We start from the raw sequence: 12,258 nt of genomic DNA, 5'->3' as shown, positions 1-12,258 counted from the left end.
GACAGCAAGTCCGCCCTGGCCCTGGCAAAGAACCCCGTGTTCCACGAACGGAGCAAGCACATCCGACTGAGGTATCACTTCATCCGCAGCTGTGTGGAAGAAGGGAGCATCGAGGCGAGCTACATCAACACCAAGGATCAGCTCGCAGACCTGCTCACCAAGCCCCTTGGGAGGGTCAAGTTCCTCGAACTTTGCTCCAGGATAGGGATGATTCAACTCTCCCACAAGACGACGTACAAGACTTAGGGGGAGAATGATGGATAAGTCTGTGTACTAGGGTCCTTGTGGGGCTGCAGCACATGGTCCTTGTGGCAGTTAGGAGGATAAAGTCCTGGACCATCAAGGACTGGCTGTTAGGATAGAGTTCTGTTCTTGACCATCAAGGACTGTCAGTTAGCATCTTAGACTAGCATCTTAGACTAGCATCTTAGACTGGCATCTTAGCAGCATCTTAGCATATGCCTTGGCTGGCTAGCAGCCTATAAATATGTATCCCCAACCCCTCAGGTTGGCATGGCATTGTGTGAGAAATAAACCAACGAAAATTGTCCCAACTCTCCTAGTGTCATCCACAACTATCAATGCTCAGGCTGAAAGGTCTAACATTGTTTTCTGGTGCTGAAATGCCCAGGTCTCGTAATCCTGCCAAAAGACAGACACAAAAAGAATCAAACCATACCTGAGCATCCGTGCGTGCGCACACAGATCCTTGCATTATACAAGAGTGATAAAATCATAGAACATAAATTTGATCATCATCATAGCCTAGTCAAGCATGGGATATGACATATACACTTTTTGTTGCAGATTAAAGATTACAGTGGCCGTTAAAAAATAGGTAAAATTTTAGCAAATGGCACACGGATCAGGAAAGATCATCTGATTAGCAATATAAACCCTATTTATTGGCCTAATAACTCTGGTCTCTACCAAGCAATGTTTTTTTAGAGTATCAGAGTACCAACCAACAAAAATACAGAAGTTTTAAATAGAGGGCTATAGTGGAGGGGCATCACGCTAAACGGCATCCTGTACAAATTTGTGGTGCTATAGCGCCAATTTAATTTATTTTCAGGCTGCCGCTATTTGCCATAGCTCGCTATTTAGAACTTTGAAAATACCTAGTCCTATCCTTGTAACATGCAGTCTTTGCTGCCCTGTATCTTGGAAGCTAGCAATAAAGCTGGAGACAGATGACAAGTTTAAACTTTGGAAGGGACATTCTAATTTATCATATATGTTCAAACATGTTTTTTCTTGGTGAAACTTCGTCTCTTTGGTCGCAATGAGATTTGCTAGATAAGCTGATGAGTATGCAGTATTTATTAAACATCAAGAACCATACTAGTAAGCAAAACTAGCAGAAATCCTTCAACTTCTGGGTTTTCCCTGCTGTCCATGAACCAGTAAAGATTTTCTGATCACACCAAAAGTTCATTTTTGAGAGTCCAGATTTTGGTCTCATGGATCTAAGCAGCAGATTGCTTCACGTATGCATTTAGAATATGTGCATGTGGTGGAGAGTCTAAAACCATTCTATTGATGATATTTCGTGGTAGTATCCATCCAAAATAAAGACAACATGCCTCTATTAAGGATCTGCTCCAAACATGTCCACTCCCGGACAACGTGAAGCTGCGAACCTGGCAAACAATAGACCGTAAACTACAAATCAGTACCGGAAAGATGGCATTATTTCAGATGATAGATTCCAATTCTCTATCAACACCTACATTATTGAGTGAGAGCATCTCGAAAATCACCTGCATTAATATTTCCATCAGTTATTTTCAGAAGCTATATTCTCCTAATGGTAAAGCTGCTGCCTTGTGACCATGAGGTCATGGGTTCAAGTCCTGGAAACAGCCTCTTACAGAAATGTAGGGAAAGGCTGCGTACTATAGACCCAAAGTGGTCGGACCCTTCCCTGGACCCTGCGCAAGCGGGAGCTACATGCACCAGGTTGCCCTTTTTTATATTCTCCTAATGTGACACTATGCCGGCTACACCACCTCTTTGTCTACTTGCACTTTAACCTCCCAAGGAAGCTATATATACCTCTGTCCATCCATAAGACTCTACACTTCAACAACTCAACTCAAGCACAAATACAACAGCCACATTGGCGTTATCTTTGTTTCAAAGAAAAACATTGGCGTTATCTGAGGCTCTCCGTGCAGTCCCTAGAGCTACTGTGTGAAGACAACTCTGCCAAGCCACAGTTGAAAACCTCCTGGGCTGTCACTTTCAACCTCACACCAAACAAAATGATGACCCAGAAAGTAAGATGGCTGAAAACATAACAACACAAGTAGCTGGGCCACTGCAACCTGAATCCTACCATGAGATGATGAAAAGGCAGCAGAGGAGGCTGCATTCATGGCCTTCTCAGGAGGTGGATGATTTTGAAGATGATGAAAATGACGTTTCTGATATGATTCCGAGGATGCGTGCACTTGAAAGTACCACAATGCTGTCGCTTGTGACTTTCGCAGCGCTACTGATTGAATTCGTTGCTAGGCTTGATCATTTGGTTGAAGCTGTTGAGAAGCTCTCCCAGATGGCCAGGTTCAAGCAGCAGACTGGAACCTAACCATTGAATGCCACAAACAAATTAATGATTAGCAAACCTACAGGTTATAGAACAAAGTGTTTACTCATCTACCACAGTACCTATTGATCCAAAAGTGTGTTTACTCTTTCATATACTAGAAAGTGGAAAGGTGTGTTTAGTTACTATTGTTCGTCAGTGGATCTAGCAAATGTAATAGAGAATACACTCGTAATCTATTCTCATTATATGATACTATCCAGTACTGATTAATATTATATGAATAGTCAGCATCATTTATTTCTCTGTAGTCATCAGTAGTGAAATGAAGTGGGGCTTTAACATACATACATCTGACGATCAATCAAATTGTATGGAATGAGCTTTTCACACTTCTTCTCTGTTAAAACTCAATTTCCGCTTGCTGATTGAGCTTATCATCACCAACTCACCAAGTGCATTTGCCTTTCAGCTAAACACAGTCGAAGCAAATTCGACACACTATCAGACTGCATAAATAATGTTAGGAATTAACTCTGCTCGCTGTTCATCCTACATAGTGCGCACTATCAAATCCAGAACACTAGAACAGTGCATAGCATCGGCGTGCAAAAGTAACCTCCATCGTCCTATCTGCCCAGAGGTACCAATAAGCCCGGAGGACACAGCCAGGGTCGTCCAATCCAATGATCCATGACCAGCCATTCAGTCAAGCAAACCTTAACCACCACGGCGAACATCACGCCATGGCGCACGGAAGAAAATGCACGCCAGTACAAACCAACTAAGCAAACTACGATTAGGAGAATCGACACGAGCATAGAGTCGAGCACCTGGTGTGCATTCCGGACATGGCGGCAGGCGAACACGGACGGTGTCCCTCGCAGGGGCTAGCACGACCGGATCGTCCCTCCTAGGGGTCGATCAAAGTGCTAATGCAGCAACAGTACCGTCTACGGCGACGGATGATCACTCTCTCGTCGACTCCGGCGAGCTCCTGGCAAAACCGACGACCGTCCAAGACAATGCTGGGGTGGAGCGTGGACGTGCCGCCGCCGCAGTTGCCAAGCGAACCTTTGAACGTGGGCTGGCCCAAAACAGTGGGCCAGGCCTCTCCAGGAAAATGGCAGCCATTTGAGCCTACCTACCAACAACCCGTTCGAACTCTATCCATTCCCAACGGCCAAGAGCAAGCGGCTGGTAACCGCTCAGTCCGTCCCGCCCCCGCCCCCGCCCCCGCAGGTCGCAGCCACCGCCGCGGCGCCATGGCCTCCGTCACCTCCTGCTCTTCCACCGTCTTCACCTCCTCCTCCTCCTCCATACCCTACCGAACAAGGACGCCTCTTCCATCTCTCCGCCCGCCGCCGCGTCTCGCCGGCCTTCTGGGCCGACTGGTACAGCGCACACGATCCCTGAGCGGAGGACAGAGATAGATAGCTCCCGGATGTGTCGGACCACCTGACGCGAAATCGCCTCCGATCGATGCAGGTGCTGAGGTGCCTAGCTAAACGCGACCCGGGCGAGCCGCGGCTGCTTAGAGCTCCTGTGGTTTCTGACGAGAGAGAGGCACTGGAGCCGGCAGGTCGGGACAGTGGCGGGCTCGCACCGTCCGATTCGTCGTGGGGGCTCGCGTTCGCGGCGGCGGCGGGGGTGCTCATGACCCAGGGGTCGCAGCAGGCGCTGGCCGGCACGCAGTTCATGGGCCTGCAGCCGCCGGCGGACCTGCTGGGGGATCTCGGGGACATCAGTACAGGTTTTGCTTCAGTTAGGAGAACTGCCTCTGCCCTTTCAATTTGATGCTTCGTCGGTTCCTTTTATTTCTTTCCGTAAAGTAAGTGCATGTCGCGTACATTTCTGATGCCCCAAAATTCAATTTCAGGCTTTTCTGCTGATTTTCTTTTCTGAGCTAGGAGACAGGACGTTTTTCATTGCGGTGAGTATATCCATGCACACAATTTGATTATTTTGCCATGGTTAGAATCTTTAGAGGCTTCAAGACTTCGTACACAATGCTTGCCCGCATTTTCTATTCCGCAAACTACATGTTGAAACCGGCAGACTGAACTAAATGTTGCATGCGGACATCCAGTTCAAAATCCGGTTCGACCAAACCGCAAAACCAACTATGAACATTGAACACCCCTACCACTAGTACTGCATTCTATTTCACAAGTTATGTAGCTTCCTATTTACTTCGCACTCTGTGCTACACAAGTAATTTGGTACCAATGTGTATACAAAAATGAGTCATTGATAAGTGCTGCAGTTTCATGTGTTTCAATAGGCACTTTTAGCAGCTAGAAATTCCGGAGGAGTCATTTTTCTTGGCACATTTGGAGCACTTGCGTAAGTACTACAAGTATATTTTTCATGCTTTTCTCTATACGCTACGATGCTTCTCCTATACTGTTACTTGCTTATGTGCTTCTAGTTATAGATTTTAAGTTATACAGGAATATAAATTTTTCCATAGTCAGTAAATTATGAAGTTCCGCTTTTACTTGAACATATCAGACTTACAAACAAGGTTGATCTTCTTGGGTATTAACAGGGTAATGACAGTTATATCTGTAGTTCTTGGTCGAGCATTTCACTACGTTGATGGCGTCCTTCCATTCAGGTGATTGTACTTGTTGTTGAAGTTTGAAAGAGGACCTTGTCTGCCACCCTTAGTTGACGACCTTCTGTTTGCTGCTCTTAGTGAAGAACCTTCTAATTGCTATTCTTATCTGATGTGCCTCTTGGCATATGCAGTTTTGGCGGTACAGATTTCCCAATTGATGACATTCTTGCTGTGTGTCTCTTGGTAAGCAAAGAAACCTCGTATCATTGTTACATTTACAAATATACAATGTGTTGAAATCATGATCTATCAGATACTCAAATATGTACTTAGAAATCAGTTTTTCTGTAAACAAGTTTAGGTTTAAAAACATTGTCATGCCTGACGAGCTTAATTGAATTTAGGTATACTATGGAGTTACTACATTACTTGATGCAGCTTCAGGTGATGGAGAAAAGATGAATGAGGAACAAGAGGAGGTAGAACTTCAAATTTTAAAATCTTAGGTTTACTCTAGTATATCCTCAAATTTCAGGTCACAATATTCATGATATGGATCTTAGAGAAAAACACATTCATACCTTTTAATCAACTAAGACTTAACTGATGAATAATCCAATCTTCTTGGCCTTCTATCGTGTGCTTATATTGTAAACCTTCTAAGAACTACGTCAATATTATCTATTACATGAGAAAGAGCATAGTCTTCAAAAGAAGTATGCAAAAAGGCAATGCATACAAGATCAGTGACATTAAGGAATATACTGCAAAAGTTATAGTTACATATCTAATCGATAGCCTTTGCAGTTGCTCGGTGCACTTGATGATATTCTTGTGCTTGGCCCTCTTTCTGTCTGATAATAAAACTGCTTTATAACACTATACTGAACAATGGCAGGCTGAGATAGCAGTTTCGAAGTTTTCTGGAAATGGTGCAGGATTAGTGTCTGTCGCCAGTACTCTTGCTAGCACATTTGTTTTGGTTTTTGTTGCTGAATGGGGTGATAAATCATTTTTCTCAACAATCGGTATAGTTCTTACTACCATTACATACAAGTGTAAAATTCTATTTTCACAACCAAGATTGACACTTGTTTCCTTGTTCTTTCACAGCACTTGCTGCGGCTTCATCCCCTCCGGGTGTCATTGCAGGGTCGCTTGCTGGTCATGGTGTTGCAACATTGGTAAGAAACAACGGTACTTGACAAAAATGGTCCTAATTTGCAGAACATTCTCGTGATAAGTTATCTGTAGTCAACGTACTAAAGGACTATACATTGCAATTGATGGAATGCTGAAATTCTTTAGGGCTTTGGTCATTTGTCTGAGTCCTACTTGTTCTGTTGTTGTGCCAGCCTTGTGTTTTGCAACTGCCTTCTCTTGTTGATCATTTTTTGCATGTGCTTGTTAACTTAACACCTTCAGTGTATTATCGGGATGCAATGTTTATTTAAGTTCTTCTAAGGAACTTCTTTTAGTTAAAATCTACTCTGTTTATTGAACATAAACACTATGAGCAGCAACTATGTACACGTCAGTTATTCTGTTGATCATTTTGGCTCTGGCTCTTATGGAGATTGGCATTAACTATCTCTCCTCCCACAGATTGCAGTTCTTGGTGGCTCTTTGCTGGGGACATTCCTATCTGAAAAGGTAAATCAGTACTATCAAGGGAGCCTGATTTCTCATGTGATTTTTTTTCCCGACTAACATCCCTAGCAAGCGGCATTGTTATCTAGAAGAAACTACCGGGGAGTCTGAGCCTCGAACCCGGGTGGGCTGGGTGAGCACGGTCGCCTCTAGCCAACTGAGTGATGCTCAGTGCTCCGTGTAAATGAATTTGACTTAGTGGTTTCACTCCCATGTTTAAATTGCTACAGATTTGTAGTGCGGATTACATTTGTTTGTCACTCGATCAATCCCTTAACATATAATTTGCTAATATATAATATCAAATAATTCTTTTACATAAACAACCCGTTCAATTTCGTGCACTAATGAGCTCATGCAAAAGCGCAGGCCATCATGAGAAGGCGCTGTAAGCGAAATCTACTCATACTTAAACACGGGCTATTATAGAAAACTAACAGAATATCTTATCGACTCCATTTTATTATGGTGAATAATATCGACTTTAGGGACTTCTTCTCAGCCGTGGAGATAAATACTCCATGTGTATAGGCCACATTTGTAGGAAACTTGAGAAACTTAAGACAAATTCCTGCACAATTTATGCTCAACAGTTCTGTCTCCATTCTCGTGCAGATTATAGCATACATCGGAGGGAGCCTTTTTTTAGCATTTGCCGCTGTGACACTAGTTGAAATCGCGACTTCATGACTTGAGAGGGGACCCAAGATTCACCGACATGGTACATAACAGGTGTGCATGAGATACATCATTTACTTGCAAAATGCTGCTACAGATAAAATACCATCCTCTAAGAAAACATTGTTTTTGTCCCAGTGCAGAGAAATCAGCAGTTTAGCTATTTCTCATGTGTAATAACAGTGGTACACTGATATGCTGAAGGTCTTGATTGTCTACAGGAAATTTACTGTTGATATGGGAACACCGTAGCATGCATTGGATGATTTGTTGTTGCTGACGAGAATTTCTGCCTCCTTTTCCACGGCATCCCTTTATCAGCATGATTGGTACTGAGACTCAGAGCACGTGTAAAACTCAAGTCCAAAGAGCATTTTTTTTACCTGTAGATGTCATTTGGGATGGGACCTGGGACAAAGAGCTGTAGATGGCATGTAGCCTTTTTTCTTACCCTTACCTTTTACCAAAACATTGTTCAGGGAAAGCACACTCCACTGATTTGTTCAACAGTCACAGCACCGTGTAGTCATTACAGAAAGTCTATGGCACTGTGTTGAACTGTTTCAGTCTAGCACAGCATTGTACTACAGCATTTGGTCTTCCTACAGTGCAGAGGTGATAATTGTTGCGAGGAGTCATACAGTGAATACATCGTCATATGAACAGAAGCAGCCTGTTGCAGATCTCAGTTTGGCAAAAATGATCATGCTCAATTATACACTACTAGTATGTGACAACATCCAAAAATCTGAACCGATCTTTTGAATTACAATCATAGTGCTACTGTAGCAATTAGGGATACTGACCAATTTCTCGGCGGCGAGGACTAAGCTAATCTAGTTATTAGAAGTTGACAGCATAGGAAGAGCTACTCGAACGGCATCTCTGTTCTTGGGATTCCCCCTGTAAATGGTCATCGTCTCCTCGTCGAGATCAACCAAGACGGTGCATAGAGTATACAGCGTTGGACCTGAAAAGTAGTCACCGGTGAAACAACAGGTCATGTTTTTGTAGCAAACTCCCTAATTTTTTCGGTGCCCAACATACATGAAAAATGGCGTGCGCTGAGATCACCTGTCATAAAGATGGGGTACTTGTCGTCGGCCGCGTCTCCGAGCACCGCGAGCGCCTTCTCCTTGGAGTCCATCGCGCACTGCGCCGCTCTCCTCTCCCTGCTCATGGAGTTCTCGTCCTGCACCTGCGTAAATATCCATCCACGCGACACATGCAAGTTTACTCATCGCTCACTGAAGTGAAGAGCTTGTTGGGCTGTACTGATCATGTCTACCTGCTCCACTTGGAGATGACGGTACATGTTCGCGTGGAAGGAGGGCGTGGCGCCGGCCTCCTGGACGGCGAACCGGCTCCGGGAGGCGGTCTCGACGGTGACGATCCGTCGGGCTCTGACGTCCATCAGGTTGTAGCAGTGCCCGACCGAGACGCCCGGCGAGCACACCCTGCGCATCGCGTCGTCCAGGTCTCTCGCCTCCAGCAGGTCCCGCGACACGAAGTTCACGGCGATGGCCCCCGCGGCGACCTCGCCGATCGCCGGCGGAACCGAGTCGAGCGTGAAGGCCTGAACATGTCGAAATTCAGCAGGGATCGTGACAGTCCAGTCGCGCACGTCCGGCTGATCTGATGGGGATGGGGACGTACAGTACACGTACCACTCCGTTGCTGTTGAACCCGAAGGCGCAGGTGGGGAGCTCGCCGGCGTAGGTGTAGGCGGTGAAGGAGGATACGCCGTCCGGCGACGTCGCCTTCACCACGTAGCTGAGGCGGAGAAGGCAGGAATGCAGGAAGGATCAGCTGTGCATGCGACGGTCGATCGGACACGGAGAACGAGCAAGGCGACCAACGTACGTGTGGCCGAGCAGCGCGGCGGTCGCGTCTTCGTTGTGCGCCGCGAACGCCGTCGACTCGCTCACCATCAGGATGTCGGAGCAGTCGTCGTCGGGCTCTTCTCTCCGTTCGTGGTCCTTCTTTGGGATGAACGGACGAATCTCCTTCCTCAAGTTGACCAGAATCACCTGCTCAGCACACACATTCAGTAATGCTCAACGGAAATTCCCACGTTGCAGACGGCCGGGGAAGTTAATGAGAAGGAGAATTTTACGTGGAGGAGTGGGACGCCACTGCCGTCCGCCATGCCCACCAGCTCGTCCCAGTACCGGGGGTACCTCTCCCTGTTGGCGGCCTGGAGCGCGGTGAGGAGCGGCTTGCCCGCCGCCGTGGACGCGAACGGCAGCAGCTGCTCCTGCAGGAAGAGGTCCACTTGCATCCTGCTCCTGATCGTCTCGCTGAACCGCTGGCCCACGGCGAGACCGAGCTGATATCCCTCGGTGTAACGGCCGGCGTCGAAGACCTCCAGCTCGCCGGCGTCCATGCCGATCGAGCGTGGGAGCTTCCGCAACAGAAGGTATGCGAGGAAGAGGATGTTGCTTTTGCTGCTGCCTTATCTTCAAATAGCTGTTTCTTTTTTTGAGAAACTCAAATCGTTGTGGTGTGATTTCCTGCTGCCAAGCCTTCGTCTAAATTTGGCCCATCAAGGTCGAGCATACCTTTCATAATATCGAGTTAATTGCACGTTGGTACCACATTTCGGGCAGTGTTGCGAATTGATACCAGTTTTCGTAATTTTTAGGTGTCGGTACCAAGTTTCAGGCAAGCTGTTGCAAATTGGGCTAAACTTCGTATTTCTACGTATTGACGTTGGAACTGACTGCCCGGGCCCGCATGTCAGCCGACTGGCGAATCGGCATGCGCTCGCGCGCTCACTAGGACAGGTTCGGCCCGTGCTCTCCCCCGCTTCTCCTCTCCTCTCGTGTTCCTCCCTCCCCCTCGAACCCTAGCATCCCTTTGCATCTCTGCGGCGATGGCGGTGGCGACCCCGGGCGATGTGGCCGGTGGCAGTAGCAGCGGCGGCAAAGGCTATGGCGGCGGGAAAAGTGGAGACTCGGGCGGCGCTGCTTCAGGTAGTTTCGACGGCGGCGGCGACTACTCGAGCTCCGCCTACTCCAGCGACGACGAGAACAAGTTCATGGAGCCAACAGTCTCCATGGAGCAGCAGGTACGTCTGGCCCAGCTATGGGTGGCAAACCCTAGCAGTAGCCATCACTTGACACATGGAGCCGGCGGCGTGCTATAAGAATTTCATCTGTTTTCCTTCTCTATTGTTATAGATTTGGTCAAACATCCCTTCAATGTTAGTTGGTAGTGGGGATTAGGATTAGGGTTAGTTGCTTCTTGCCTCCGTAAAACTGAAATTGGGGACCATAATTTGTAGGATTTGGGGATTAGGGTTAGGGTATGTTTCATTTTAAATTGGGGATTAGAATTTTCCGTTAACTGAAATGTGAAACCAATTTGGCATTCAGTTAGTGCATTCTGCTAAATAATTAGTTGGAATTATCTGTTAACTAAAATATGAAACCAATTTGGCATTTAGTTAGTGCACTGAGCTTTAATTTCTTGAAATTTTCTGTTTAGTAAAACTGTGGACTAGGGTAAGGTTTACTGGATAGTTTTATTGGTTAACTGGTCATCATCTTCTGTTAACTGAAATTGTAGTCCCATGTAGGTTATGCTGATTAGTTTAAATTGGCTATGATTTGTAGTTTGTATGAAGACATTTGGAATGTTAGGATGCATTTTGATGCTCAGGAAACTTTAGAGAGAAAGCTATCTAGCTCAGATGTGACATATCTGAATCTGAGAGCACTGATGGAAACCCAGGGTTTTACTGTATATGATTCATTGTATTACATGGAGTCTCCAGAAGTGCAGGGCCTAGACTTGGGTGAAAATAATATTAAATTACTGTTGATTAAGAGGGAGAATCAACAGTTTGGTGCTTGATGTGTTAGTTAGGGCTAGTCCATCTCCTGGCAGTGTAGTACTGAGTCACCAATTAGCTCCAATAGTGTATTCTGAACCTGTTGTTTATGACTTGAGAGAGCCTCCTATTTATGTTGTTGATCAGCAAGGTGTGGTTTTTGAAAGCCAGAGTATCTCCTCAAGTGCAGCTGTGTCCTCAAGTTTTAACACAAGAAAGCAGGAATATTTAAATCCAAAGTTGGAAGTTGTTATGGAAGAAGAACAGGAGGGCTATGATGGCAGTAATGTATACTCATTTGTTTCTGAAGAGGAACTGCGGCCTGCTGAAGATATAAAGATGCAAGAGGAATGAGAGAGAGAGAGAGAGCTACAAGATCTAGAAGAGGAAGAAACAGAGGATGAAGAATTAGAAGGGGAAATGCTGCATTATGGGGGTGATACAGAGGATGAGGATTTATTCGAGCTGGATGAGGGTGATACAGTAGGTTCAGAAGAAGAAGCTGTATCTTTGGCAGCAAAGAAGAAGCAGAAGCTGCCAGTTAGGAGAGTACCAAGAACAAGGTCAGATAGTAGTGTTTTAGAAGAAGTGCAACCAGATTGGAAACCCTCGTCAGATGAAGAAGAGAAATGTCTACTGAAGGACATTGAAGATGATGGGTATGAACCGCTAGCATTTGTGCTACCTCGAAAATGGAAGAGTAAGGCAAACAAGAGGCCACCCAGAGTATATTACAATGAGCAATTGGAGCAACCACACTAGTAATTGCAACTGCATATGTGTTTCAGGGATCAACATCAATTTAGAGAAGCTTTGTTGAGCTTGCACATCACTCAGTGCAGAGACTTCAAGTATCATAGGAACTCAGATCAGAGGATCATTGTGCATTGCAAATATGGACATTGCAATTTATGTATTGTGGCAGATGTTATAACAGGTGAAAAAATATTTGCAATTAAGAAGATGAGACTACAACACACT

The 12,258-nt window shown here is 45.7% G+C and overlaps 2 protein-coding genes across 5 annotated transcripts; one reads left to right on the top strand and one right to left on the bottom strand.

Annotated features, from left to right (window-relative positions):
- The first annotated feature begins 3,720 nt into the window (after nt 1-3,720).
- LOC123069290 (GDT1-like protein 1, chloroplastic) lies at nt 3,721-8,049 on the top strand. 4 transcript variants are annotated; one of them, XR_006432437.1, is made up of 13 exons: nt 3,721-3,945; nt 4,040-4,315; nt 4,431-4,484; nt 4,836-4,897; nt 5,103-5,171; nt 5,306-5,357; nt 5,519-5,593; nt 6,013-6,142; nt 6,228-6,298; nt 6,720-6,767; nt 6,854-6,897; nt 7,380-7,496; nt 7,664-8,049. XR_006432437.1 is itself a non-coding variant. In XM_044492103.1 (12 exons), the coding sequence occupies exons 1-11, from the start codon at nt 3,817-3,819 to the stop codon at nt 7,452-7,454; spliced, it is 1,041 nt and encodes a 346-aa protein (XP_044348038.1). In that variant the 5' UTR covers nt 3,721-3,816; the 3' UTR covers nt 7,455-7,496; nt 7,664-8,049. The 4 variants fall into 4 exon arrangements, 3 of the variants coding, with proteins under 3 accessions (XP_044348038.1, XP_044348039.1, XP_044348040.1); XM_044492103.1 differs by lacking the exon at nt 6,854-6,897; XM_044492104.1 differs by lacking the exon at nt 6,854-6,897 and having other exon boundaries at nt 7,647-8,049.
- Nucleotides 8,050-8,133: 84 nt separating this feature from the next.
- Nucleotides 8,134-9,921, bottom strand: LOC123069289 (uncharacterized). The gene is made up of 6 exons (XM_044492102.1): nt 9,559-9,921; nt 9,306-9,472; nt 9,110-9,215; nt 8,731-9,018; nt 8,517-8,640; nt 8,134-8,412 (listed from the first exon to the last, which is right to left on the bottom strand). Exons 1-6 carry the CDS (start codon nt 9,826-9,828, stop codon nt 8,279-8,281), a joined length of 1,089 nt encoding a protein of 362 aa, XP_044348037.1. The 5' UTR covers nt 9,829-9,921; the 3' UTR covers nt 8,134-8,278.
- Between the last annotated feature and the right edge of the window lie 2,337 nt (nt 9,922-12,258).

The sequence above is a fragment of the Triticum aestivum genome, chromosome 3B, assembly GCF_018294505.1.
Source record: "Triticum aestivum cultivar Chinese Spring chromosome 3B, IWGSC CS RefSeq v2.1, whole genome shotgun sequence".
NCBI lineage: Eukaryota > Viridiplantae > Streptophyta > Magnoliopsida > Poales > Poaceae > Triticum > Triticum aestivum.
The sequence above is the reverse complement of the archived record's forward strand: the minus strand, read 5'-3'. Positions and strand labels throughout refer to the sequence as shown.

What these genes read in the sequence shown, in the direction of transcription:
- LOC123069289 (XM_044492102.1), bottom strand. Translation starts at nt 9,828, where the DNA reads ATGGACGCCGGCGAGCTGGAGGTCTTCGACGCCGGCCGTTACACCGAG. An exon ending in GCCGCGCTGCTCGGCCACAC is followed by an intron (nt 9,216 to 9,305) that starts GTACGTTGGTCG and finishes TCTCCGCCTCAG; the next exon opens with CTACGTGGTGAAGGCGACGT. An exon ending in GTACCCCATCTTTATGACAG is followed by an intron (nt 8,413 to 8,516) that starts GTGATCTCAGCG and finishes ACTACTTTTCAG; the next exon opens with GTCCAACGCTGTATACTCTA.
- LOC123069290 (XM_044492103.1), top strand. Translation starts at nt 3,817, where the DNA reads ATGGCCTCCGTCACCTCCTGCTCTTCCACCGTCTTCACCTCCTCCTCC. An exon ending in GGCACATTTGGAGCACTTGC is followed by an intron (nt 4,898 to 5,102) that starts GTAAGTACTACA and finishes GGGTATTAACAG; the next exon opens with GGTAATGACAGTTATATCTG. An exon ending in GGACATTCCTATCTGAAAAG is followed by an intron (nt 6,768 to 7,379) that starts GTAAATCAGTAC and finishes ATTCTCGTGCAG; the next exon opens with ATTATAGCATACATCGGAGG.